At 40.1% G+C, this 27,642-nt stretch overlaps 1 protein-coding gene across 1 annotated transcript; it reads right to left on the bottom strand.

Moving 5' to 3' along the window:
- Positions 1–117: 117 nt before the first annotated feature.
- On the bottom strand, positions 118–24,577 carry mybpc2b (myosin binding protein Cb). The gene is made up of 29 exons (XM_070926513.1): positions 24,554–24,577; positions 20,131–20,148; positions 18,605–18,625; positions 12,358–12,426; positions 12,084–12,232; positions 11,869–11,986; positions 11,708–11,756; positions 11,460–11,519; positions 11,167–11,333; positions 10,831–10,963; positions 10,132–10,256; positions 9,919–10,024; positions 9,171–9,337; positions 8,504–8,669; positions 8,269–8,375; positions 8,138–8,167; positions 7,871–8,013; positions 4,645–4,804; positions 4,443–4,547; positions 4,116–4,304; positions 3,858–3,992; positions 3,429–3,596; positions 3,159–3,247; positions 1,902–2,097; positions 1,581–1,720; positions 1,257–1,416; positions 970–1,106; positions 544–730; positions 118–268 (listed from the first exon to the last, which is right to left on the bottom strand). Exons 1-29 carry the CDS (start codon positions 24,573–24,575, stop codon positions 243–245), a joined length of 3,342 nt encoding a protein of 1,113 aa, XP_070782614.1. The 5' UTR covers positions 24,576–24,577; the 3' UTR covers positions 118–242.
- Positions 24,578–27,642: the final 3,065 nt, after the last annotated feature.

Genomic DNA, 27,642 nt, shown 5'->3' with positions numbered 1-27,642 from the left:
AGGGGTTTGTGAGCTCTTCTTAATTATGTTTGTGTGACTAAAATAATATACAGTGTGTATATGAAAAGTTATGAAATATGTTTTAACAGAGAAATAAAATATATTCAGAATACACAATTGTTTGTATCAGGCATGACTAAATTTTATTTGATTCACTCTTGACAGTGTGTACTCTACATACTGACGTTCACTGTTCATTCACTTTGGTTCATATCATTTCACATTCTTTGCTGTTTGGTTTCTCACTTCTTGTCCGGGTCTGTGGCAGCTGTGGGACAACAGGACACATGATGAGTGTTAGGTTTTGTTGAAATAAGCCCAAATTTAATGGCGTATATTGCGTAAGAATTCAAGGTACCTTTTACATATCTACGTCCTAACTATTCTGTGCCGTCACAAGTCAGCTTTTAGCTTTGTGTATCATACAGATCAGAACTAACCATGTAATAATTGTCTTTATTCTACACAACAAGAGACTCATTTTGCACTCAAATTACCAACGCTCCTCCTCCCCCCACCCGTCTCCAACCTTGGGGCCCTTACCTCGGACGTCCAGCTTGCACTCCACTTCGTCCTGGCCCAGGTCATTGACAGCCATGCAGCAGTATTTGCCCCCGTCAAAGGTGCTAGGCTTGCGAATGTTGAGGGTCAGCACTCCCTGGTTGTTCTGCATCAAGTACTTGGGATCCTCACCGATGATCATCCTGTTCTTCATCCAGATAATCTTAGGCTACGATGTGGAAAAGTAAAAAATAGTAAATAATCCGATGCAATAGTACATTTCTTTCTATGCTTTGTTTTGTAATCAGGTTGCTGCTTATCATGACCCTTGATGAGAAAGGCTATTGCGGTCGACTGCACAGTCCCTCTTACAGCGAACTTCAGACTTTCATTTGCTTATGACAACCGACACTGTCGGCCTCCTCCAGTGAATCATGCTCCATAGGCTACTTTTACATGCATGTTTACCCTGGGGAAGCCTTTGACGGCGCAGCTGATGGCGGTGCTGTAACCGGCCACTATAGATCTGTCAACCAGGGGCTGAGTAAACTTGGGCACACAGGACACGTCCTTCTCCTTGTAGGGGTTTGCTTTGCACACCAGGCCTATGGAGAAGGGTGGGAGGGCAGGCAAACTTAGTCAGCCCTCATAAATCAGAGCAGTGGCACATTTTATTTGACATCTCCAATGCTAGTGTAAAAACACAATTCACACTACAAACACACATTGTACTGTACATGCACACACTGTCACACCTGTCTTGGCAATGACAGCCGTGTTCTTGCTCTGGCGCGGCTCCTCGCTCAGGCCGCAGAGGTTTTCACTGTAGACGCGGAACATGTATTCGTTGCCCATAATCAGATCTGAAGCTGTGCAGTTTGTCCGTCTGTTGTGCTCATAAATAGTGAACCATTCCTGGAGAGAGAAAAGGAAATATTACAAGATCAGAAATTGAGCACATGGAATAAGCCATCAAACACTGGCTGGAGGTAATAAGCATCATTATTGACCCACAGGTCCAACATTTTTAAAGTAGTGATGATCTAGGTTTGAAACACTACCCCTTCTTCCTCTCTCACCTTGGTCTTCATGTCTGCCTTCTGGATGGTGTATCCAGTAACCTCACAGTTGCCGTCGTCCTTGGGGGGCTCCCACTCCAGTGCTGCATTGAAGCCCCAGACGTCTGTCACCTTCACGTTCACAGGAGGTCCAGGCTTTTCTGAACGGATTCAACGTCAGTGTCAGATGTTCAGTTCATTTCAGTTGTTAAACTCAGACAGTCCCAGGTGTGTTCTTCTCCAAATGAATGACTTCTTAAATGAAATACTCAGATAAAAGTGGCAACATTACAACACCAGTAGAAATGGATGTTCCCAGCTGTGGAGGCCCGACAACCTTACCAACAATCCTGATTTCGACGGTGGCTCTGTCCTCCATGTTCTCGATCTGCAGCACCAGCTCATATTTTCCGGAGTGCTCTCTCTCTGCCGAGCGGATGAAGACGATTGTGTCCACGTTTGAGTTACGGACGTTGATCATCTTGGGGTCAATGGGTTGGCCGTCCTTGAACCAGGTTGCTATGGGGCGCGGCTTGCCCTGTAAGTCAAAAAAATTATCCATTGTTCAGGTGACATTTACTCTTCCAAAATGTTTGATGGCACAAAATAAAAAGATCTCTCTTTTGTTTTCAAGAGGTAGATGATAATGTCTAAATAGAAACATAACCACTGTGCACCCTTTTCAATAATGACAAATAAAATTGTGTTTTCTCTGCCGATTTAGCATAGCACTCCTATAATATTGTCGAAATAAAATCTAAATCGATGCAGCAGAACCAGAGATATTGTCCGTTTTGTTCAATGCAACTCCCTCTGGAGCCACAAAAGGCTTTATACAACTTATTCACATATGCAGTAGTACTCCCCAACACCTGTAAACACATTTGGATGTGTTAAACTGGCTTAAAGATATAATGCCCATATTTATTATAGTGCCTCACAGCACGAACAAATCCCCAAATGTTTTTCCAGCTCACTGATTTGAAACTCAGGACAATTTACAGCAGAGTAACAAAACTCTCAGACAACTTAGAACACTCTGGTTTTATTGCAAGGGATGAACATGTTGCTGCCCCCTGACCTTATTTTGACCTGCAGTTTCCCACTGGCATTTATTATTGTATTATATATTTTAGTGCATGTTAACACAGCCTTTCATGCTAAATATTGAACAGATACAGGTTTGTTTGACACTTAACTCACACTGCACTGATACATGGGTGTCACTTTACACTTACTACTTTATACTACTGCCATACTTGTACTTGGTTATTTACTGTTTACAACCTGTTAACATATCAACATATATAGTTATTACTACCCGTTTATACATGCACTCATCACAGTATACATATTTATTTTGCTACCTGTTTATATGCTGTTTATCATCACAGTATACATTTTACTTTATATTTTATTTATATTATACATATTTTATTCCGATATTTTAGCTGCTGCACTTTTTTATGTCTTAGATTCTGATTAGATTTTGTTCCACTTACCATATTTTTCTTTATACATACTTTTTATACATATCTATAAGAGCACAGTTGGAGGGAGCCTGAGAAGTAAGAATTTCATTGCCAACTTGTTCCTAACCTGGAAGGGGATGGTCAGGTTGACCTTTTCTCCTACTTTCCTGATGTACTTGGTTCTCAGATCACGAGGGAGGCGGATCTTAGGATGTTCTATGGCAGGAAAAGACATCTTATTATACTATGATAGCAGGTATCTGTCTATATAAACCATAAAAGTCAATTCAAAATGCTAAAATGGTGTGACTGAATATGATATATAATCCATAAAATATATCAACAAGTACTCTTTGACTCACGTCTGTTCACAACTAAAGCTGACTGACTGACTTACCCATGATCTCGCGGATGGTGACGGGCTGTGACAGTGTAGCAGGAGGACTGCGGCCAGCGATGTTTACTGCCACCACCCTGAAGTTGATCTTCTCTCCCACGGGGAGGCCACGCACCACAAATCCTTGCTTCTCACAAAGTTCCTGGTTGGCCACCACCCAGTCAGTGTCTGAAATAAAAGAGAATTACATACAGTAAATCACGGTGAGAGGGATCCTGTTCCTTATTATGGTATTGTTCTAATAAAACATACATTCATTGTGATAGTATTATATCTGTTTTAGACATTAATTATCTTTTTGGGACTATGAGCTGTGCCATTTTTATATCCTTAAATGTCCTTAAGTTATAATTCGATTTACGAATGTTGTTAAATTGCCCATAACTGTTGAAATTATTATACTGTAAACAAAATGTTTGGTCTCTTCACCTCCTTCCTTGCAGTATTCAATCACATAGCCATCCAGGCCCCCGGCTCCGATCTTCTCTGGGGCGAGCCACTTCAGGCTGCATGAGCTGTCGGTCACATCATGCACCGTCAGACGCGTTGGCTCGCTAGTTGGGGCTGAGGGTGACAGAAAGAGGGTGACCCGAGAGAATCACTGGTTTGACCGAAGATGGGTGATGCGCAAAGGGAGGAACGGGTAGAAGCTTAGAAAGGTGGTGTAAAGATGGCTGTGATACGTACCAATGGGCATGAAGGGTTTGGAGTTGAGGCTTGGCGGAGACAAGCCAATGCTGTTGACAGCAAACACCCTCATCTCGTACAGAATGCCTTCAATCATCCTCTTGGCCTCGTATGTGGTCGACTCATATACGTCAAAGTTGAGCTTTGTCCATCTGGAGGAGCCCTTCTTCTTCCTCTCCATGAGATAACCTGATGGAGGAAAAACAGAGAAAGCATGAACATAATAATTTAAGGCACAAAGCACACAGAAACCCAATAAATTACATTCATATTCCATATGCCCAGCCCACTGAATATGAAACAGTTAAGACAAAATCTATCCTTCACCTTTGATTGGTGCACCGCCATCAAATACAGGAGGCTCCCAAGTGATAGTGGCGCAGTCCTCTCCCACTGATAGGCATTTGACATTCTCAGGGGGGTCAGGGACATCTAGTTAGTTAAAACACACATAAGACAAGTTTAGGATACATTAGATAAAATATTTAAAAACTGGTGAATTGTACTTTATACTAAGATCTTCACTTACCCACAATCTTCACAAACAGCACAGCCTTGTCCTCTCCAGCAGGGTTGGTAACACAGATGGTGTAGTTGCCCTCATCGTCCCTCTCTGCCCCCTCTATGACAAAGCAGCTCAGGTCTTTCCTGGCCTCCACCCTTACACGCCCTTCATTCTCTGTAATTGGCTAACAAACAGGAAATTACAGTGTTTCAGCACCATGAAGGGTAACTTTGTTGCAACCAACAATTTCATCTTGAGGAAACAACATCTGGGTCCAGCAAACTTAACTTAACGGGTCAGAGGGCAACAAAGACTGACATTTATTTTCATAATATTTGTCTGGTGTTAAACCTGACACTAACATGCTACAGACGTACATTTTCTTTAGCCATTTTCTTTTGTGCAAAGACTCCTCGTCTCACCCCTCCTCGTCACAAAAGGGCACCTCTACCATGTGCAACGTTAGAAGAAGGGTCCGTGTTCAGGGTTTTTTAGTTTAATATGTTAGTCCAGTCTGCTTGACTCATTGATCCTTTATCTGACTGAGGTTTGTGCAAGGTCTAATCTATGGCCCCGACCCTGGCTGTGAAATATCAGCAGCCTAACTGTGCTGTGTATTGATAAATCCATGACACTGTCCGTGGTGCTGAAGTAACAGACAGATTTGTAATTGCGCCTTTTTCTCTCAGTCCCTCCCTCCTGTCAGTTTCATCGTGGATCTTTAATATTCTCTAAACTATTTACTATAAATATTCAATTCTATACTATATCGTATACTATATACTCTATAGAGTAGTGTCACCTTCATGTTCAAAGTGACAAGTAGCAACGTGTAGTGGTGGAAGAGCGAGATGATCAGAGACACACTGCTGCCTGTAGTACTCCTATAATATTTCTATGATCATTCAGTAGAGTCTGTGCAGCTGAAATTACACCCCCAGACCAAGACCACCTCTTAACAAAATATTTTGGGGGAGACATTACTATGGTTAAGGCATCCTGCAACAATGTCCTTTGGTTTTACAACCTAAATTAAATGGAGGTGTGTGCCTCTAAATGATGTTTGTTCAGCCCAAACCCGTTAACTCATAGCGTTGGTTCCACTTCACACAGTGAGGTCTCCAAAGGGTCTGGGCTATGCTCTCAAAGCCCCACTCCCCATACACATGCCAGTATACCAGTACGAATAACTACTAGTAATACCAGGTTATAGTCCCACCAGTATAGCCACACTTCTGTTTCCAACGCATGTAATCTGATCCGCATTTCATCCAATCACAGGGAAACCATTCTGCACACTCCCCAGGCGGTCGCCTCTCACGAAAACTGAGCATTTAAATGTCAGATCACTCTCCAATAAGTCCTTCATTTTAAAAGAATTTATTTTAACTAGATTTTTTATTTCTTTCTGAAACCTGGAAAAGACCTGGGGAAATCAGAGTTCTGTCCTCCAAAATACAAATTCCTTAACTGACCGTGGCTAACTGGCCGTGCTGGGTGCCTGGCTATAGTTTTTAATGATATTTTTACCTGTAAACCTTTGGAATATACAACTTTTGGATTACTGCTGTGTAAGGTTTTTATTGAGGAATTCTCTTTCTATTTTTTTGTCTTTTATGGTCACTAAATCTCATTTTAGGTGATTTTAACATTCACATTTGCCGTCCATCTAACCCACTTGCTCAGGATATTACTGACTCTTTCAATTCTACCCAGTTAGTCATGGGTCCTACTCACGAAAATAGTCATACTCTTGACCTATTTTAACTTTTGGCATTCCAGTCCCCAGTGTCTCGGCCCATTATGTTTTCCCCCTCACTCCCCTCCCAGACTCCTAAACCCAGTCTGCCAGGAAACTATTCCAGGTCCATTACCCCTCTCATTGCTAGGCAGTTCTCAGATTGCCTTCTCCTCTGCTCTCATTAATTCTCCACATAGTCACAATATTCAATTACACTTGCACCAATATTCTAGGCTCAATTGTTTTTAAAGTGCTGCATGGACTGGCACCGGGTTACATCTCTTAACTGCTCATCCCCTATTCCACCTCGCGAGCCCTCATGTCCCGGTAACCAATCACTGCTCTTCATTCCCCACACCCAGTTAAAAACCAAAGGTGATCCAGCATTTTCAGCTGTTGGCCCTAAATTGTGGAATAGTCTGCCACTAGATCTTCCCCCTCCATTGATACCCTAAAACCTGTCTAAAGACCCATCTTTCTCCTTTAGCCTCTTAATTGTCATCATGAAGACATGCCTGACCACACTCTTTATATGCTGTTTGTGTTTGGGTTATGATTTTATCAAGATATTCTGTGCTTATATCCTCTTATTTATGTCTGTGTTTGACCATTCCTGTGTTTTTGTTTGGTTGTAATCATCAATCGAATAATCCCATAATTTAATCTCTCTGTAAAGCACTTTGGTCAACGTTTGTTAGTTCTAAATGTGCTAATGTGCTATAAAGCTACCCCAGAGCGGCACTGTCCACACAGAGAGCAGTGGTGGAAGAAGTACTTAAACCTTTACCTAAGTGTAAGTAGCAATACCACAGTGTAAACATACTATTACAAGTAGTTCTGCACAAAAGTAGAAGCATCAAAATATATTTACTATATAAATATAGTACCAAAAGTAACTCTTCTGCAGAATGGCCCATTTCAGAATAATGTGTATTGTGTTACTGTATTATGACTGATGCATTAATGTGTACAGGGGGCACTAGGGTCAATCAGAAGGGCATTTATGGGCCATTTGAGGGAGTCTTTGGCAGCACTTCGGCTTACCAGTGGTCACTTAGGCAGCTAAAGCGCCATACTGAGGTGACATTGAATAAGATAAGAAGCATGGAGCTGTCCCACTAGGGCACAAGCTCCGAAAAGCACTTTCTGACCAAAAATATCAGGGACAGTCAAAAAGTCACAAAAACTCCCATTGGTTGGGTCAAATCTCAACAGAGCAGCAATTTTATTTTCTGGTGAGGTGGCATTTAACTGAAGCTCGGGGAAAGGAGATAGTGAGCACAGAACGGGCCATAACAGGTTGACCTTCCAAGATCACGGACCATGGACATTTTTTTTAACATAATTTCCACCTTTCATATTCAAGTTGGCAGTTGTGTTCACTGAGTTATGTCTTCTGGACAACTTGTCTCTGATAAATGTTTGTAATGGAATCCAAAGTTAACATTTGCAATTTGTGAGCACCATGTGACACACTGTATAGTAACCCTTTACTTTTCACGTCCTTACTTTTTCTCCCTTTGACCAAACAACGGTGGGTGCTGGCTCTCCTGTGATCTCCACATCCAGGCGGAGCTTGTTGCCTGCCACCACAATGATGGTGTTTTGGGACACCATGTTTCCAGTGGTGTCCAGGTGGATCTTTGGAGGATCTGGTTAATGTACAACATGCAAAGAGAGAGTGTCTGTGTAAGTGGGTTTGGGATATGAACTATACACTAGATTAAAACAGGTTTTTAATTATTTATGAACTGAGGTAATTTAAAGGCAACCTACCTTGTCTAGGCACATAGTCGATCTTAATTTCTGTTTTGAGAGGAAAAAAAAAAGAGTTGACAATATTAAGCAGGCTGTTGATGATTAATGCGTCCATGGTAGCACAGTGGTAATCGTCTTGTCTTTCTCACCCAAGAAGTTGAGTTTGGCAGAAAGTGACAGAGCATATCCATCAGGAACAAATGTGTAGTCTCCAGCATCCTCTGGCTTCACATCATCAATAAGCAGCCGATGAAACCTGAAACAAGCAAAAGAGAAAATGACGTAGGGAAAACACCTGCCTCATAAAGATAATATAAAACACAGAATGTGTTTGATCCTCAGTTATGACAAATATCCTACAGATGTATTCATATATCCTTGTACCTTCCAATGTGAGTCATTTTGATGCGTTCGCTTGGCAAGACCTCGACTCCATCTTTGTACCACTTTCCTGTGACCTTGTCATCAGACACCTCACATTTGAACAAAGCCTGGTCTGTTGCCCTGACTGTCAGATCAGCAATGTCCTGCAACACCTCCAGTTCTTTCTCTGAATAAGACATTGGAAACCACAAGAGAACGGTTCAGCCAGGAGAGAGAGAGAGAGAGAGAGAGAGAGAGAGAGAGAGAGAGAGAGAGAGAGAGAGAGAGAGAGAGAGAGAGACAGTGTGTGAAGGTGAGGGTAGAGAGAGGTTCAAGGTTCATGATGGCAACATCTTGACACCCACTGCCGTGAGCTGTTAGTCTGTTTGTAAAGAGAGGTGTTAAACCTTTAGGCCAACAGTTAAATTCAGCTGCATCCTCAGTACTGAACAACGTGCATTTAAATGACAGAAAACCCAGACTAAATATAGAAGATCTATACAAGATAAAGTCTGTACACTGATGTAATATCTTTGATGAGTATTTTCTTCTCAATAAACTAATCTAAAATAAATAAATGAAAAATTATTATCCATTTTTACTTGTTTTATACTATGTTTTATAAACCCCACAATCACTCAAAAATTAAATAAAAACTGAATTAGAAGATAACATTTTCCAATGGTACCTTCCACCTCCAGCTCTCCTTTGGTGTGCCCCCCATTTGTCCAAGCGTGGTACATTCCAATGTCCTCCAGCGTGGCCTCCTGGATGATCATCGTGTGCTTCTTTCCGTCCTTCTTGAAGCGATACTTTGAATCTTTGTCTTTGTGAAGCTCTATATCCTCAAAGAACCTGGAAAAGAATATAAAATGAGCATTATCTTGTTGTGTTTAATACAAAATAGCAACAGTGAGCCTGAGTCTGGTGTAAATTTACAGGACATACTGTAATATTTCATTAACATTCATTTGTAACATTCAGTGACCGCTAAAACATGCTTTGGAAAAATGTTGTGGGCTTTGCGTTCATCAATGTAAAAATGTAAAATTAAAGTCTGTACTTGTGTGTGAAGTATATAAGCACACACCTAGGAATCTTACATCACCTTTGTGAATTTCCACCTCTCATTTTGCATTGTCTTGATTACCGCTAACACATGCTAACTGATATCCATTTATTTGTCCTTCAAAGCTTTATTTACTTGCAAAAGGCACATTGCACTAAGTCTCACAGGAAAAAAGTCCATCTCAAAGCTTGTCATCAGCTCCGCAAATTTGTGTAATGAATACCATGTAGTTTTATGAAGTACAATACTACAAGAACTCTTTGAATTGTACACATTTCTGCTTTTCTTCTGCATGGAATTAAAGCTGCGGCCTAAAGTTGATCCAAGCTTGACCGAGCCTATATTCCTAAAAGACTGACATACTAACCACATGACGTGGGCGCCCTCCTCCGACACCTCAATCTCAAACTCCACTCTCTCTCCAACAACCACATGATAGTCATCCATCAGCTTGGTGATGGTCACAGGGGGCTCTGGGCAGAGCAGAGAAGGATGTTGTGTCATGTCATAAGGTTTACAAATTCACATTAATTATGTCAGATTTTTACTGCTGATGAACTGTCAAAAAAAAAAGATGCACCTTTGACAAACACCTCTGTGAAACTCTTGTCCTCGCCAATCACACACTCGTACGCAGCATCATCAGCCAGGTTTGTCTTATTGATGGTAAGTGTTCTGACATTCCCGTTCGCCTCCATCACATACCTTGAAAAGTGACAGACAGATTAAAGGTCAAAGGTCAAAGGAGAAGTATTCCTAACATAAAAACTCTGAACATTTAATTGAGGTTTCATTTAAAATTGAACTTAAGGTAAAGTTGACAATCATTTTTAAAGACTGGATTTTTGTCTAAAATCCAGTTTATTTATTTCAGTTTTCACCTGAGCCATAGATTTTTCTCATATTCAAACTTAGTGAGGCGTTTGTGCTGGGTGTGTATCTGCATCGGTTTACATGAGGTCAATATGATTTGGTAGTGCGACTTGCTTAACCCTCTGGGAGGCTCCTTATGACTGCCTAAAAATAAAATGTGTTGATGGCAGCAATCGTTTCAGAGTATGACTTTGTGGCACAGATAATTTTAGCTTGATATCTTTAAAGCACTGCTCACCAAGTCCATCTGAGCTTGTCTAATTAAGCAAACGTCTTGCACAGTGAAAAAAGACACTAAAAACGGTCTATGTGAACTAACGATAATTGGTGTGTGTGTGTGTGTGTGTGTGTGTGTGTGTGTGTGTGTGTGTGTGTGTGTGTGTATGTATGCTTTTTAAGCATGTACTTGGCTGAGGATTTGATCTCCTGGCCGTTCTTCAACCATTTGACCTGGACGTTGGGATCAACCACCTCACACCTCAGGACAATCTTCTTGCCCTTTTCCACTGAGTAGCAAGAGTCAAGCTTCTTCAGGAAAGCTGGGAAAATTAAGAATTAACAACTCATCAGCTCATGAAAACCATCCTTCTGTTATTTGTTGTGTCCAGTGTCATGGCGCCCTTTCTCTTGCCTGCTTCTCTCCCCTGCTGTCCTTCCTTCTCCATCTCAATTCATGTCCTTCATACTTCAAATGCCTCTCTACTTCTTCACGTCCCTTCACCTCTTGCGTGACCTGACTTACCCTCGCTGTGCTTGGGCTCCACCTTCATCTTTTTCAGACGTTTCAGCATGCCCCTCAGGTCAGTGATGCCATACTCAAAGGCGATTTTCTCATACTCGCTCGGATGGGCACTCTTAAGCAATTCCCACACATCTATCTCTGGTTCCTCTTTCTCAGGTTTCTTCTTCCTATCAGTCAAGGAAAAGGGATTTGTATGTTATCGGGACTAGAAAAGCAAAACTTTTCTTTTAAAAAGAAACAATCATACTGTGTGGTTGATCATTTTGGAAACCAAATAACACTCAGCTTCTCACTTCTTAGCAGCTTTCAGCAGAGCACTGAAATCCAGATCTCCCTCGTCCTCTCCAGCATCCCTGTGTGTATGTAATACAGCATACTATGCATGATCTTGGTTACACTGTATGCTGTGCTGAAAGACAAACACTTACACATACTGGAAAACTTTATAAATAGTCTACGTATGCATTTTCCCTCTTGTGTATTCGCACATGCTCACATAGACTACTGAGACAGGCTGAAATGCAAACCCCAGAGCACTTACGCTCTTTTGAAGGCAGACAAAATATCTGCCTGCTCCTCCTGCTGTGCAGCTGTAACAAGAGAAGTTGCAGAGAACGCACATTAGGGGCCGGATCAGATCAAAACATCAGCACGTATGGAATCTGTGGAGGTCTCAGCAGGCCGGAGTCAGTTTTCACTCACACTCAACAGAGATCTCGAAGGTGGAGCTGTCACACTTGTCTTTTGCAGACACCTCACACCTGTAGCCCCCAGCATCTCCAGCGACCACTTTGATGATCTTCATTTCATAAGTATAGATCTAGGAAGGGGGGGATATTACTTAATTACTTCTTAGTTATTTCTGATGGCAGAGGATCAGATCACACAGTACATACATGCCTCTGTCTTACACGCACCTTAGTATTTCTGTCATACGTTTCTTTGAACTGCATATGTTTCCCAGCTTTGCTGCCAAGGTCCAGCCACTTGCCCTTCAGCCATTTCATGGTGGGTTTTCTTGTCAGGGTGGTCGAGTCGACCCTGGCAATAAAAGTGACATCTCTTCCTGCCATTCACAAACAACAATTAAACTCAAATAGGATTATGTAATCAGGTTCCACATTATGGATTGCTACTGTTTCCTGTCTGTCTGTCTTGACAATCATTCATCCATCGTGTTGCGTTTCTAACCTGCAACAGCGACGAAACTTTCGGGTGGCTTCTCGACAAAGAGCCCAGTGAGCTCAGTCGACCCAGGCTCTGAAAAGAAGGAGAAAGTAATGAGTTCACTTTCTTTTTCAATTTTGAAATCAATTTTGATGGATTCAGCTAAGACAAACACTGAAACTAAAACATTCAAGAGTCCTTGAATGGCATTGGCAACATCCAGAGAATGTGACAAACCAAAATGCAAAGGACACCGAGAAATGACATTTTTATGAGCAACCATGAAAAATTCTGAATCACACCTGCACAGACAGACTGTGGACATACAGTATGCAGTATAGCAAACATAACAAACAGTAAACAATAAACCAACAAAAGGACTAAGTAAACAGTTTCTGCAAACATGCTGACATAAAAAACAATGTTGCATGTACTTTATCATTACCAAATGTTCAATCAAATGCCAAATTTGCATTTTTTAAAGATATATTCAATTCAATTCGATGGGCTCCACATGTATCACATATATCTAGGTCATTCACATATATATCAGAACTATATCGCAAACCCAGTTGATTTTAAGCTCAATTAGCCATGTTCTGGCTTTTCTTGACAAATAAAATTAGAAATATGTAATAAGTCCCACATGTTTTTCTAAAACTTCCTCTGACATCATTCTAATAGTAATTTATGAAACTGTCATTACTGACAAGTAAGATTTCTGTGCTATTCTTTTGTGGTTTGTCAAAGGTTAAGAAGAATTTTTTGCATAAAAACAAAAGGACAAATTATTTTATAATATAACTTATATTAACTTAATAAGTTGTTCACATGAAAACAAAAGTTTATACATATATGAACTCTGTTTTTGAGAGTTAAAAGTTAAAGCAAATGAGGCTGTTGCAGTGAACATATATAATACAGAACACAAAGTCATCTGACCGTACGACACTGTGTGTACTCAGCTCAAAACAGATACAAGGACGTGAGAGCAACGTGGATGTTTCATGTATTCAGGCAAGCAAAAGCTCCAGTGACACATCATTTCTACAGAAATGTATCATTCCTAATCAGAAGGTCCAGAATGTGTTAATGAACTCTGACTGTGCCAAGTATAAAACTTGTAGCACCTGTTGACCTCCATACATCAGCGCCTTCTAACCATATCAAAGACTTAGCGTTCAAGGTGCTAACCTGTAAACAATGCATACTTGGCATTAACATCAGCATCTAAATAAAGTCACACTATATAGTGCAAGTCCTCATTTTATACCTTGCCCTAACAAATCCAATTAATTAATCAACTATATCAGCCAACCGCTAAGAAATAACACATAACACATAGGATGCATACATCTACATTTCATAACATCACAGTTGCATGCAGTACAGTACAGTCACAGTCCCGCACTGTGCCTTCAATTCGCCCTTATTCTCCTCTGCAGGGTTTACCTCAGATTGGAAAAACAAATATCCCCGTTTAATGTATGGAAGTATAACAATTCAATGTTATACTGTACCATAAGTCAGCGTTAACTGGTGAGGTAAAACAAGGTAAGTGAACAGCAATTACAGAATGATTATTCTGTAGAATTATTACATTAACACACCACACAGTGAAATGCAATCAAAACAGAGTTGTACACGTGGAGGTAAGATCATGACTGTTATCAATCAAAACAGGGAGTAATCAAATGTGTTGATTACTGCACTTTTAATCGCCAAACTTGGGATAAATTGAAATTACCTTGATTACTTCTTTTGGACTGATCTTGCAAGGCTGCTTGTCACAAAGGAGGAAATTACTTTACCCCATGCAGAGCATGTGCACCCCAGGCCGCCTAAATAAACCACTGAAGTGTGACTCAAAAAACATTTTGTTTATTGTTTTTTGTTTAGAGCATCAACATGTTATGAATATAATTCAATAATAATTTATATCAAAGTTTGTTGCATTTCCTTCTCAAGATACCCTAAAACTAATACCACTCTGGGCAAACTACACACTTAGGCTCTTATGCTCTTATGGCATTCAAAATGTTTCCATGGCAGGAATTTTCCATTTTTTTCATTTTTTTAAGAAATTGGCAGCAACTTCCTTTTAACATTCATTAGCAATACTGGTGCAAGTGCCCCAAAACAGTCTGCAGTTGGCCAAGTGATGATAATCCCCCCCACACACACTATACCCCCATGGGTATGGCTTTAAACAGCCTTGGTATGATAAGCACTTCCCACACAGAAATTCCACTCTAATAGACACACTGAAAGCAAACTCAGTGTGGTGCAATTCCCACTCTGCAGTCTGAACTGGAGATCAAACAAATGGTAGACATGAAAAATCAAACCAAAATCAATGGCTAGTGTGTATAAAGTAAAAATGTCCTCCTACACAGTGTACATACAGTATGATTCTTTGTAATTAAAGTCATATCCCAAGAGTAACTCCTGCACAGCGACTTCACAAATAGTTGTAGTTCACAAACTCTATGTAGCCTCCAGGACACATTGTTTGGATCTTCATCAGGTCAAAAATGTTTCTTCATTTTGTGCATTTGCAGGTGTCACATACACATTTAAGCTTCCAGTTTGAGAAAAAAGTTTGCCCTGTTTCTCTGAGTTAACGAGATTATTATCTGAGAATTCTGAGAAAAGTTATCACGGGAAAAAACAATTCTGCTCCGTTTTTCTGAATTAATGCGATATCTCAAAATCCCAAGAGAAGCTCTCATTTACTTGAGGGCTCGATTAATAGAAGCAAACTGTCCCGCCTGTTTAGTTGAATCCAGTTTTATTTTGGTTTGGGTTTGAGACATCGGGAGGTACTCGTGCCTTTAAGTAATATAGATGGTATTATTATTAGTTTGTCCACTTTGAAATCAGATTGCACTGGTGGAGGCTGATTAGCAGCGGCAACCGTACTCCATGCAGGTGAGGGCTTCTCGCAGGATTTTGAGGTATCTCAGTGATTCAGAAAAACAAGAGCAGAATTCATTTCTTTCAATGAAAACTTTTATCATAATTCTGAGATAATAATCTTGTTGTCAGAACAGGAAAAACATTTTTTTCTCTCAAGTGGATGCATAACACTTCCATACCTCTCCAACAGTGTTCATGGAAAAAACATGATAAATGGCAGATTAGCCTTTGTATAAGGCTGTTCCCACAACTAAAATTGGATTTGGATGGCCTGGCATCTAAACCTCTGACCAAATAAAAGGACAGCTCCTCAAGTTTCCCTCTGAACTTTACTCAGCTGCTGTCTTTGGATTAAGCCTAGCTTTCTAGCCATGCTACCATCCAGCTAAAATGTTGATTTAAATCACTTCACTGTGCACAATTACAATTTTGCTAAACGTAACTTGTCTGTGGACAGAACATGGTGGATGTTTGAGAGAAATGGTAACAACCACAAGGTGTTTCTATCGTGCAGAGTTCGCACTTACTGAGCCCTTTTTCTCCTGTGTTTCATTCACGGCTGCTGTGCTTGTCTTTTCTTTCCACTATATGCGTCACAGTTCATGCTGCGCTCCGCCTGGATCATCGGCTCCACATTCAATGATGGGCATTCATGACAGGCAAGAGGGATGGTGAAATGTGCACTCATAAATGCTAAGAAGAGACGGGAAGAAGCTGTGGTCGGACAAGCATCACAGGACCCATTCCCAAGAATTTATAGAGATGACATCCAGGACAGTAACCAAACATAACATTTAATGACCTCACCCCGGCTGCTTGACCCGTCTCAAGAGGCAATTTTTCAAGCTCTGCAACCAACCTCCCCAAGATAGCAACCACTTTGCAAGGACATAAAGCAGCCATGCCACCTTTGGAGGGGTCTGTGGCTACCCATCTCTCCTCTGCAGGCCCCGAAGCCCATCATAAAAAGGAAGCAGCCATCATGGACAATTTGGCCATCCTCTTGGCCTACTAGGCCGGCTGGGTAAAGCTACAGACTTCTCCTCAACATGTGATATCATGCACTGCAGATTATGGACTTCTCAGTTGCCACTCTTGCCTCTGGTTAAGCCTCACCTAGATGTCCAAGTGGGAAAAGGTAAAGCCTGTTAATGTCAGTGTCCCCCCTCAGGCACAGCAGGTACAGGACAATTCACATACATTTGAAGGGCACCACAACGAATTAGCAGCTTTCATCTCCCTGAAGTCTTGGCACTTCCACAACCCTTCTCCATCCAATCTACTCCTAATCTGTCCAGATACAGCACATGTCCAGTGCATCTCTCTGGGAGCTGTGCCCTTGAAAGACCATGGTAGACAGAGACAGCTTTGTAATGTGAATAACAGCTCTTGAATTTCACTAAAACCAGAGTTGTGGCGCAACCACAACATGTTTTCAGACAGTTGACTTAGTCTTAGTTAGTAGAACTCTACCGGGCTTTGACCCAGTATACAGAACTTTTGGAGGCATTGAGTTTGACATGCTGACTATTATATCTTAGATGACTTCACTGCTTGAGCTCTCCTTGCAGTTTCCTAATACAGCATAATGTTAAATTGAGGAGCAACTATAAAAGTGCCATCACATCAGATGACACTTGGTATGTTAGCAGCAACAGCTGCCATTGTTCTGCGATGACTGTTACACATTAACCACAGCTGTGTTTCCCCTCTCATTGTTTAAATTGCCAGAGGGACAGAGGCAAAAGCGAGCTGGTATCAGAGGTCACAGATGGGGTGGGCAGCACTCTTCACATGGAGAAACAAATTCTGAATTGTTGAAAGAACATAGCCAGCATAATTTGTCAGCGAGGCGTCTGGCAGTATCAACAGATATACCAGCGGTAGAGGACACAACAGATGAATGAGGCGAGGATTGCATCACGCACTAAACTGCAAATGAGACCACTTTAGTCAGCTTTTTGTTTTCCAAGGATCTGGTGAGTTATAGGCCTGAGGTGTAGCTTATTCTGAGGATAGCTATTACTGAGTTGCAAGAAGCTGCGAGCTCTGAGGGGGATTTTCAGCAGGGATTTTCATGGGATATGTGTGATATGAGCGCTGAATCAGGCAGAGCCACCCTGCATACTTATATTACATTTTGGATGTCACCAGCAGCTCTGTGGCACACCACAACAGAGAAGGATTTGTTTTAAACAATACGGCCCGATGAACTGACACTTTCCGACCACTATGATGAGTCTTACCTTGTCTTTGGTAATAGTGAGTCAACAATTAGAAGGACATTTAAAGGTTCTCTACAGAGCAAAGTAAAAACAGTGTTTTCAAGTGAGACAAATCTTTACATTTTTAAAAATTGTTGAAAGCCATTTCAACAATAACTATTTTCCACACTGTAATTTCAGTCCAAATTGAAGTATTCAAAATGATTTCAAATACTGAAATAGACCCGGGTCCACTAAACACTTCCACATATTATGTGACATCTTGACTAGCACATAATACCAACACTCAAACCAAACGTTTGGAGGGGCAAAAGTAAATTATCGACAGACACGTCAATATATAAACGTTGCTCTTTTCTTACCATCCCCATCAGCTTCTGAATCTGCTGCAGACAAGGAAGCAAACATAACTGAAAAAAAGCAGCTAGGAAGCAAAGGCTTGTTGTTGCACAGGAGATTATGCACAGGTGCAACAGAGAGCAATGAACATATGGAAAACAGAAGCACCATGCACCATCACATTTCACCAAAAACCAATTCACTAAGTGTTTTCCTTTGACATGTTTAGTGTTACTGCATGCAAAAATAAACGAATACATAGATCAATAGAACACATGAAAATACATACAACACCTACAGTACACACACACAGAAACCAGAACTTAAAATACAGTATATGCTTGTATACTGTGCTTGGAAATACATACATACATACTGTACAACCAAACAAAGGTTAAGTTCACACATAATATATACTATACAGTATATGTTTATACAGTATCACTCCAATGATGAACAACGTACAGTAAAGCATTCAACGTGAAATGAATAATCGTGTTATCCTTGTCATAGGAGCATAGCAGTCATCGACTTAACCGCTAGCATGTTTATCATTTTTTCATTTGAATAAAACACATTTGTTTTGCATCCTAATTCATGTATTTTTGGGGTGTACAAAAATACATAACGAAACGTTATGCAGGTCACATGAGACCAACCTGAGAGAAAACTTACAAGAGCCATGCAGATACTGTAATCGTCACACAGTGTGGTACATGTATTCATATGTGAATACATTAGGTGGATTATAAAGACGGACATATTAAACCAGAACGATTCTGCCTTACCTCCGTCTGCAGGGAGGGCATCTAAGGAAAATGAATGAAAATTAGAGTCCCAATATATACTGTAATTATTCACTATATTTAGTCATAATTGAGGAAGCTGAGAAAGCCAATGAAAGCGTGTATTATTCCCTGACACTAAGAGGTGCCTATCATCTTCTTCTGGCTGCGGTTTAGCTGGGCAAATAAAAGTCATGATTAAGTGATTGAATACAGTAAGATGATGAGACCTGGACAACATTAAATCTGGGAATATCGCAAAGACCAATTCAACCAAACCACATAAACACAAGAGAACACTTGCAGATATTTGCTCACACTTCACATGCCTGCAGTGAAATGTAACCCAAAGGTCACTGCGAGAAACAGGAGTTCACAGATGTGGAAAATGCAGTCAGTGTTTATTAAAATCCACACAGATGTCTTGTCTGCCTCATACATGTGGCCCATTTCTCTACAATCCAAAAGTAACAAGTCCAACATGCTGAACAACTCAAAAGGGAACAAGTAGATGAATGCCCTTTAGACAGGTCATCAACACACAACAACAAAACAACAAGATTCGCATGATGCTGTGATACACCGTACATACATGTGCATGACAGCACTTTGCTGATTTTACATACAATACATTGAGGAGATAAAATCCACACACTCGAGATGTAGTTTCAGCTAACACATATGATGCATGCTGTGGACTAGCTAATAAATGCGAACACGCTTAATCAAAGTGGCATAATAATTGCATTAGGCCCCTTCCGCGGCTTCCTGTTGTCTCATATGATGTGATTGACTTATCAGCCTATCTTCTTGACTCAGTAATTGCTCAACTTATTATCTATAGCAGAACCACTTGTTCTGTATTATTCAGATAATTACCCTGACTGATTAGTTCAAATGCATTTTTTCAACACTCAAACCCACTCTCATGTCACATATTAACAGCACGTGAATGCACTGAATCACTCAAAGTCGCAAAAAAAAAGAAAAAAAGACGAGGAAAGAAAAAGAAAAGCATTGTCCCTCACCCTCTTCAGCTGTCTCCTCCCGGGCTAAAATTAAATAAAATACTATGGTAGCCCCATTGGAAAACATATTTGACACACTACAACAGCTGAGCTAATAGAGTTTATCAGTGTGTAGCATATAAAATCCAGACCAGTATCACATGACCACGCTCAAATATGGCTTGTGAAAACCAAAGCATTTTTCTCATTGTGCCGTGTGTGTCGTTGCATCATTTGAAGACAGTTGAGTAAACAACTTCAATCTGATTATGTACAGTGTAACAGATTCAAATGCCTGAAGGTAAAAATATCAAACATATAAATAACATGCTGGCATTCATGAATAAATTAAAGACACCCATCCAGACCCTCAGCAGTCAGAGCCTGCGTTTGCTTGACACAGGCAGTTGACATGATATGTGAGCAAAAGTGAAAATGTGAGAGCTATAATCAAGTCACTGTGTGATAATGTACGACACACAAAAAGGTCAGCGGGAAAATGCTGTGGAGCAGCTGACTTACCCTGCCCCTCCGGTTTATCTGAGGAAAAGGAACAGAACAAGAAGACGATTAGAAAGATGCATCACATACTGTATTTGTACACAATTAGACATATTAACACAACATTTCTCACAATACTGTTTATCTGTTTACTGAATTTAAACGTCTCCCTTATATTTTAAATGATTTTGAGTGATGACGGATCTTGAATCATGTTTTCTCTTTTAATTACACCTAGTTTATGATACTTAACTGGATGTTTGTTGTTTATATAAAATGGTTATTTCAGGAATATTCAGCAGTATATCTGATGTCATGGTGAAGCTAGTAATCTTGGACTATAAATCTAAAACCTACCAGGTGAAAGATTTCTGCTAAGCTGCGTAACCTCTGGCCCCACTCTTTGAAACTGATCCTGATGACACACAATCTTTACTGATGTGTTCCTTTGGTCAAACTGGAGCTTCAGAGGGTGACAGGCGGAGCGCTGTGGGTGTAATTGTTGAGGCCTAAATCTAGTAAAAGGAAATTCTGAACTGAAATAGAGGCAGATTATATACCCAACTCCCAAGTGTCTCTATTGAGGTCACTGCAGTAGCTGGTAAAGGCCAGGGACGGTATCTTGTGACCCCCCTGAAGTCCTGCCACGTTCTCTTAAGTTGAACACAGTTTCCTTTAATAGTTAGACCAACTTGACCTTGCTGGCTTTACTGTCCACCTCGGGCTTGCCATAAACATCTTGCTAAAAGAGGTGAATTTACACTGCATTCACTTGGCTGAGAAATTATAATCAGGATGATTTTGTCTCTGTTCTGTCAAAATGCTCATAATATATTTAATGTCTTTATCCTTTACAGCAGAGCAGACAGACTGGGCTAACCTTGAACCTCATGCGAACAGGTGATTTCTTATCGGCATTGTATTTAATGCTACATCAGCATGTACCTACCGTGTCCCCCATATGGCTTCTTACATAATAGTTCTGTCTGTGAGCAAGCAAAAGCCTAAGAGTAACAAAGCTTGTTCCTTTGTCAGTACGAAAAGAGAACATTTGCAAACAGTACTCCCCACACACTCTGAGACTTTGGTGTAAATACTTCACACACCCTGTGAGAGGATTGAACACCTGCATTGAGCGCAAATCTGTATCAGCATCTGCTAAGTCAATCCTCTTGGGTGAGAATCTTGATCATCTTCAACAAGTTTGCGATAAAGCCGGGTAATGAACTTGTGAACAGCTGTTCCTCACAGTTTAAATGTTCCCCTCAGAGACCGTCTGCGGTTTCATATTATATTGGCAAAGTTGCCAGAGTTGTGGTAGATGTATGATTAGTAGATATGCTCGTTGGGTGTCATTTTTTTGTTTGTTTCCTTAGGCGAGATTTCTTCTTTTTCTTTTCTTCCTCATTTTTGTTCCTAACAGTGTATGCAAATACACTTTCTGTATTGTATATGTTTGTCCTCAGTTACCTTTAGTTTATTTCTGGAAGCATAATGAGTTTTGGTGTTTGTAGGTGGTCAGTTTAGGTACTGCAGGTCTTCACCTCACTGTTTGTTTACCACTGACAGCTTGATTAACTGTGTGTGTGATGACTCAGACATGAAAAAAGATATCCGGTGGCCTGACCTTATCACACCTCTAAGGATTCCTGAGTGTCTCTAGACAGCAGGCAACAAAGTTTATGAAGATATCTCACCAACACATAATTTAACGCATGTTGGCTTGCAAACATATATATTAATGTCATTTATCGACTTCTATTGAGTTACAGGTATCTGCAGTGTGCAGTTTCAATCAATGTGGTGTTTTGTGCCACACGGGACAACACAGAGTGTCCATGGGGGTTTAGACAATCAAACGTTTTTGAACATTTTCAACAATTTTCTCTGATATCTACCTTGCTTCAAACGGTAAAAATGATATTAGCAGGTCTGAAACGTCTATTTAGATCATGTCAAACTCAATCCTTTTGAAGAGAATAAGAACTGGATGGACATAAAAACTTTTCTGTCTACTTACTGATATAAGTTGATGAAATGTCCATAGATTAACGACTTAAAATCTCATATTTATTTGCACTATTGTCTCAGTTTTGAATGAAGAAGCTGTGGGCTATATTTCATGGACAGAAAATTATAAGGCACTGATGTAATGTGGCCATATAAAACTACATCCTAATGAAAAATTCAATGATTATTTGTATTCAAAATGAATGTTGTCTTATTTCCTAATACCAGAATGCTGCAGACAAGTCTCATATTTAGTGCAGCTTTTAAAATGAATAAATAACACAGTTTTAAACTGTTCTGTGTGGCTAAGAATGTTTTATAAACTAAAAGGCCAAACCCATGTTTTTTGTACCCCAAATTGAGATGTTTCCGCACACATAGTTGAAAGGTTGGAGTTACAAGTGAAAAACTCACATTTCAACCATTATTCAACCAAAATTAGCTAAAAAGTAAATTAAAGACCTAAAGACGATAAACAGCGTTGGAGAAACTTCGTAGAGCAGTGTTCATGGGGTTTCATCACGTCAAAGTGATGAAAGGACTTTCGACCATGAATCATATCATCGCTTCCAACTACTAGAAAACTGTCATGTGCTTGATTGACTACATTGGAGCTTCATCACAGGAGGGAGCATCAGGCCTGCTGACCATGAAGGAACTTTCTGGATGAAAGTAATTACGTAATGATTTATGTCAGCTGTTACTGCAAAAGGGTTACAGCTAAACCTGATACGCCCGGGTGCGTGAAACTCTATGAACTTATGAGGAATAAAAAAAAGGGGGGGGGGGAAGGTCAGGGGTTATTGCAGAGTATTTTTAGCTGTTAGCTCTGGGCGGATCTGGCTGTTAAGTGAAGCAGCACAGAGCATGTTTCCACTCATCTCGGGTGTAAATACAGAAATAATTCATATTGTGGGGAAATTAGTGGTGTTACACTGTAAATTCAGGGAGAAAATGTTGCCACTTCTGTTTCATAGGATTACAGTGAGACATATTCAGTCGTTGGGCTGTTTAAAATATAACAAATATCACATTGAGTATTTATAAGAAACAGTGGCAAGTTATCTGACCCTCATACTGAGTTTGGAATGACTGGGTGGTGCAGACATATAGTAAGCAAAGTGGAATCGTATCCATATTACACAGATGCATTCAGTGTCTGTATATGGTGAATCAAAAGTAGTGCCTGGTTATGTTTCTGGGATAAAAATAAAAAGGGCCTCGCTTAGATCTGTAAAAAGATTAGTCCAGGGACAGATGCACATACAAAGAATCAAACAATGCAAAGTAGAATTAGGAGGAATGTGCTAACAAGTGCAGCAAAGCTCATTACATTCCCTATCATGACATGGTCGGTGTAGAAATTAGACGAAGGGGTTTGAAGGGCTCAACACTCTCCCCACAATCTTGGCCGGCAAAACTCAGCTCCTCTGACGGGCTTATCTGCTATGACACTCTTTCTGCCAGTTCAGTGATTTAGAGCCACACACAGCCAAATGGAGGACGGGCGGCTCCACAAAGGTGAAGGACAACAGACAACTATTTATGAGAAAGTAGCTTTCAGCAGAGGATGCCAAATGCCAGTTTTATGGGAGAAAATGTGTTTTACAGACTATCACAGCAGCATGAGTATGAACAACTTTAAATGTGCAGAGATAATATGAAATCAGACTTTTTTTTAAAATTAATATTGTAATTTACAATAAACACATTTCTATGAGAATACAGGTTTCACGGTCAATGCTCTTTAACTATTGTTCAGTAACTAGGACGAAACATAAGCTGCCCTCCATAAAGCACAGGCATGTTTACCAATATTTGTATTTACCAATCAAATGGTATTTACCATTTTTATTTCATTATGTTGAGCAGTGTATGTTTCTTTTAATCTAACTTTACATCACAGCATTTTGCTCTGTCTATACTAGCTTTTGTCACACTGAGGAGAATATTTGTCCCCCCCCCCACCGCCAGCATGTTAGACTGAACTCTAAACGAATTCACTTTCATCTCAACCACATTTTGTCATTTGTTTGTATCATATGCCATAACAGCAGACATCGATACATTGATACATCTAATGTCCACTTAAACACCAAACATATATATGTATTTCTTCATCAGATCATCACCTTCATTCTTTTGTATTACTCACTATACATAATATAAGCACTAATGTAATGAATGGTACCAAAATACAAAAATTCTTACCAAAAAAAAAAAAAAAAAATCAGAAAATGACATTTCATATAATCCATCAATTCCTGCAACATCTTCAGATGTAAAGTATTATAGAGCTATGGCAAGCAAACATACCTCACTAAAACCTCCAACCAAACCAGGCAACCCAAATTCAAGCATCAACATTGCCACTGAAACCCAGTCTCCAGACTAATTACAATGAATTATGCTTTCACAAAAAGTATCTGCATACCTGCAGGGACTGGCTCAGGCATGGTTATTCCTGTGTCTTCTCTTTGCTGCTGGAAGACTGAGGGCTTGTGGCGCTTATTCCTTTTATTTCTCCCCTCTCTGTTATTCAAAGCTCTCCTGGAACTCAAGTCACCCACACCCCTCCAGTGAGCAGGGAGCGCAGGAGAGACTGACGACACCCTTAAGGAGTTCAAGAAGAGAAGAGTGAGAGCGTGATAAGGTGCAGAGACAAGAGGGTGAGGCGTCGGTGAAAGGGGTCTTACAAATTTATGATGAGATTAATGAACTGACTAAACCTGTTGAGCTCTATCGTTCACTGGAGAAATACAAAATGCACTGAGATGACCAACAACTGACCCGATTTTTGACACTTTATCTAGCGCCTTGTGATGTCAAACTAATCTTGCAGTCATCACCTCTTATAAACCATATTAAGAGCGGGATCAACAAGTATTTGCAAATATTTTTTTGTGGTTTATTTTAGTACACTTCACTTGATACTTCACTAGATGTGCTGGGCTGGGTGAATCCCAGAAAATGTGGACACGGGCAACTAAGCATTAGAAGGCTTATTTAGCATACTGTACTAAACACCACAGAATTATCTGATCAGATATTTAAATAAACACTGCATATTATTTGCATCCATTATTTCATTAGGAAATCAGTTAAAGTGAATTGACAAAGATACACATTATACAACGAGTCTAAATGTTGTACAATGTCTTTGGCTCACATACCACTCGCATATCTGTACGGTAAATATGAAGCTGGAGCCAGCAACTGGTTGGCTTAGCTTAACATAAATACCAAAAAACAGGGGGAAACTGCTAGCCTTGCCCTGTCCAGAGCTAACAAATCCCACCTACAAGCACCTCTAAAGCTCGATAACTAACATTATATAATTATATCTAGTTTGTTTAACAACAATTCACCATTTTATGGGGAGTCGTGTCCGACAGTCTATTTTTGACAGAGAGCAATAACTTCCTGGAGTCTCTGGTGGTTGCCTGGCAACTGGCTTTGTTACCTTTGGACAGAACCATGCTAGTTGTTTCAAGTCTTTATGCTAAGCTAAGCTAACCGGCTGCTGCTGGCTATAGCTTAATATTTACTGTACAGACGTGAGAGAGGTATCGATCTCCTCATCTAACTCAAGAAAGCAAATAAGCTTGTTAAAAAAAAAAAATACATATATTTATTTCAGTAAAGGAAGCAATACAATAGTGTAAATACTCCTGCACTCAGAATCTTACTTAAGAAAAAGTACATAAGAGATATTTTGTTATTGGATAATTGATTACTTAATTTGGAAGTAGCATCTCACAGTTGGTCAAGCTGGAACTCATTTTAACTACAGTATAGTGTTTGGTGGTTTAATTTGTAAGAATGTTTCACATTTTATAAGCTGATCCTATGTTTTATATGTAATATGTTTATAAGCAACAAGTAACTATAGCTGTCAAATAGATGTAATTGACAGCCCTAATGCTGTCCTATTTGTAGCTCAAAAACAGCCAAAAGCCAGAGTTACTGTACATGGTCAGCTGTCTGCAGCCAGTACCAGTGTACTTTTATAACGTTATCTTACACGGCAGAGTCTGCCTGCAGTTTCCTGGCATCTAACAGCGAAGATTCAAGTCTTAGACACGTCTTCATTACGAGTCGTCATCTCGTTCTTCATTTTTCAGAAATGTGCACACGTCTACAGCTGCTGGGGTCAAAGTGAGAATCTGTGAAAGGGGCAGGGTTGTCAGTCTACAGGGGCCCAGCAGACGGCTGTATCTATAGCTTGTTTACAGGAAGGAAAGCTTCTGTTTTCTTCCACTTGACTATATTTCAGATGGAAATACTGTACTACATACATTTGATAGCTACAGCAACCAGCTTAAGAGTTTACATTAAAAGCATATGATCAAATTGTAAAATATGATGCATTGTTACAAAATAAACTGGGTATAGATCAACTACGGCTCCACCTCCACCAGCTACAACACAATGCATGTTACAAATAATGATTTGGTAATAATAAAACATTCTGACAGGGGTCCTTCTTCTGTGTAATGAGCACTTTGAATGACTTGTACACGTAATTGAGTATTTGTATAGTGTGGTATCGCTACTGCTACTTGAGTAAAGGACCTGAATACATCTTCCACCACTGAAAGAATGTATTGTAAAACGTGAAAGGAGTAGATTGACTATTTGGGAAATACACTTATTCACTTTCTTGCCAAGATTTATATGAGAAGATTGATATCACAGCATGTAGAGTGAGGAGGTGATTAGCTTAGCATAACGACAGGAAGCAGGGGGAAACAGCTAGTCTCTCTATCTCCGACATTAAAAGACACGCCTACCAACACTTTAGCTGTAGAACTTCAGAGGTGTTGTTCGGTGTATTTTTGAACTTTGGACAGAGCCAAACTAGCTTTTTCCCCATGCTTCCGACCTAATCGCCTGCTGGCTCTAGCATCATATATAGCGTATAAACATCAGAGTGGTATCATCTAACTAACTCTCTCATCTAAAGACAGTGAATACGTGTAAAATGTTGAACTATTCCTTTGTAGCCTGCTACAGTCCATGATAAAGTTTAAGAGCAAAGCTGTTTTTGGAACTTTACGTCAGGACTCTCACAAGCTAGTATAGTTGAATGCATTTATTAGCACAGAGATAGTGACAGCGCAGTGAAGTGGTGAACAGTAAACCACATAAATGACAAGTAGGGAGAGTAATTTAAAATAGCCCTGATGCAGAAAATGGAATCACAAATGAAGTTTAGAGCAGGGTAATAAGGAAGTGTGTATGTGCATGCACACTATGATGTGTGCACGAGTGTGTGTGTGCAAAGAAGGAGAGACAGATGGAGAAGAGCAGTGTGTATATTAAGTTTCTTGGAGAATACTTTGAGCAGTTTAGCTTCTCAAAAATATTTGAAATAGTGATGAGATGAAGACTCATTGGCAACATGAAAATAACTCTTCTCCAGCGAGCATCCTGTGTATGTAATGTGATTAGTCAGTGATTAGTCCAGAATCTGGGAAGATACGGTTTAATGGAGTGTCTGCAAGTACAAAATTTGCTTTG

This window comes from Enoplosus armatus, chromosome 20, assembly GCF_043641665.1.
Source record: "Enoplosus armatus isolate fEnoArm2 chromosome 20, fEnoArm2.hap1, whole genome shotgun sequence".
Lineage (NCBI taxonomy): Eukaryota > Metazoa > Chordata > Actinopteri > Centrarchiformes > Enoplosidae > Enoplosus > Enoplosus armatus.
This window is presented reverse-complemented; position numbering and strand designations above follow the sequence as displayed.

What these genes read in the sequence shown, in the direction of transcription:
- mybpc2b (XM_070926513.1), bottom strand. Translation starts at nt 24,575, where the DNA reads ATGCCTGAGCCAGTCCCTGCAG. An exon ending in AAAATGACTCACATTGGAAG is followed by an intron (nt 8,376 to 8,503) that starts GTACAAGGATAT and finishes TGCTTGTTTCAG; the next exon opens with GTTTCATCGGCTGCTTATTG. An exon ending in TGGCGGTGCACCAATCAAAG is followed by an intron (nt 4,305 to 4,442) that starts GTGAAGGATAGA and finishes TTCCTCCATCAG; the next exon opens with GTTATCTCATGGAGAGGAAG.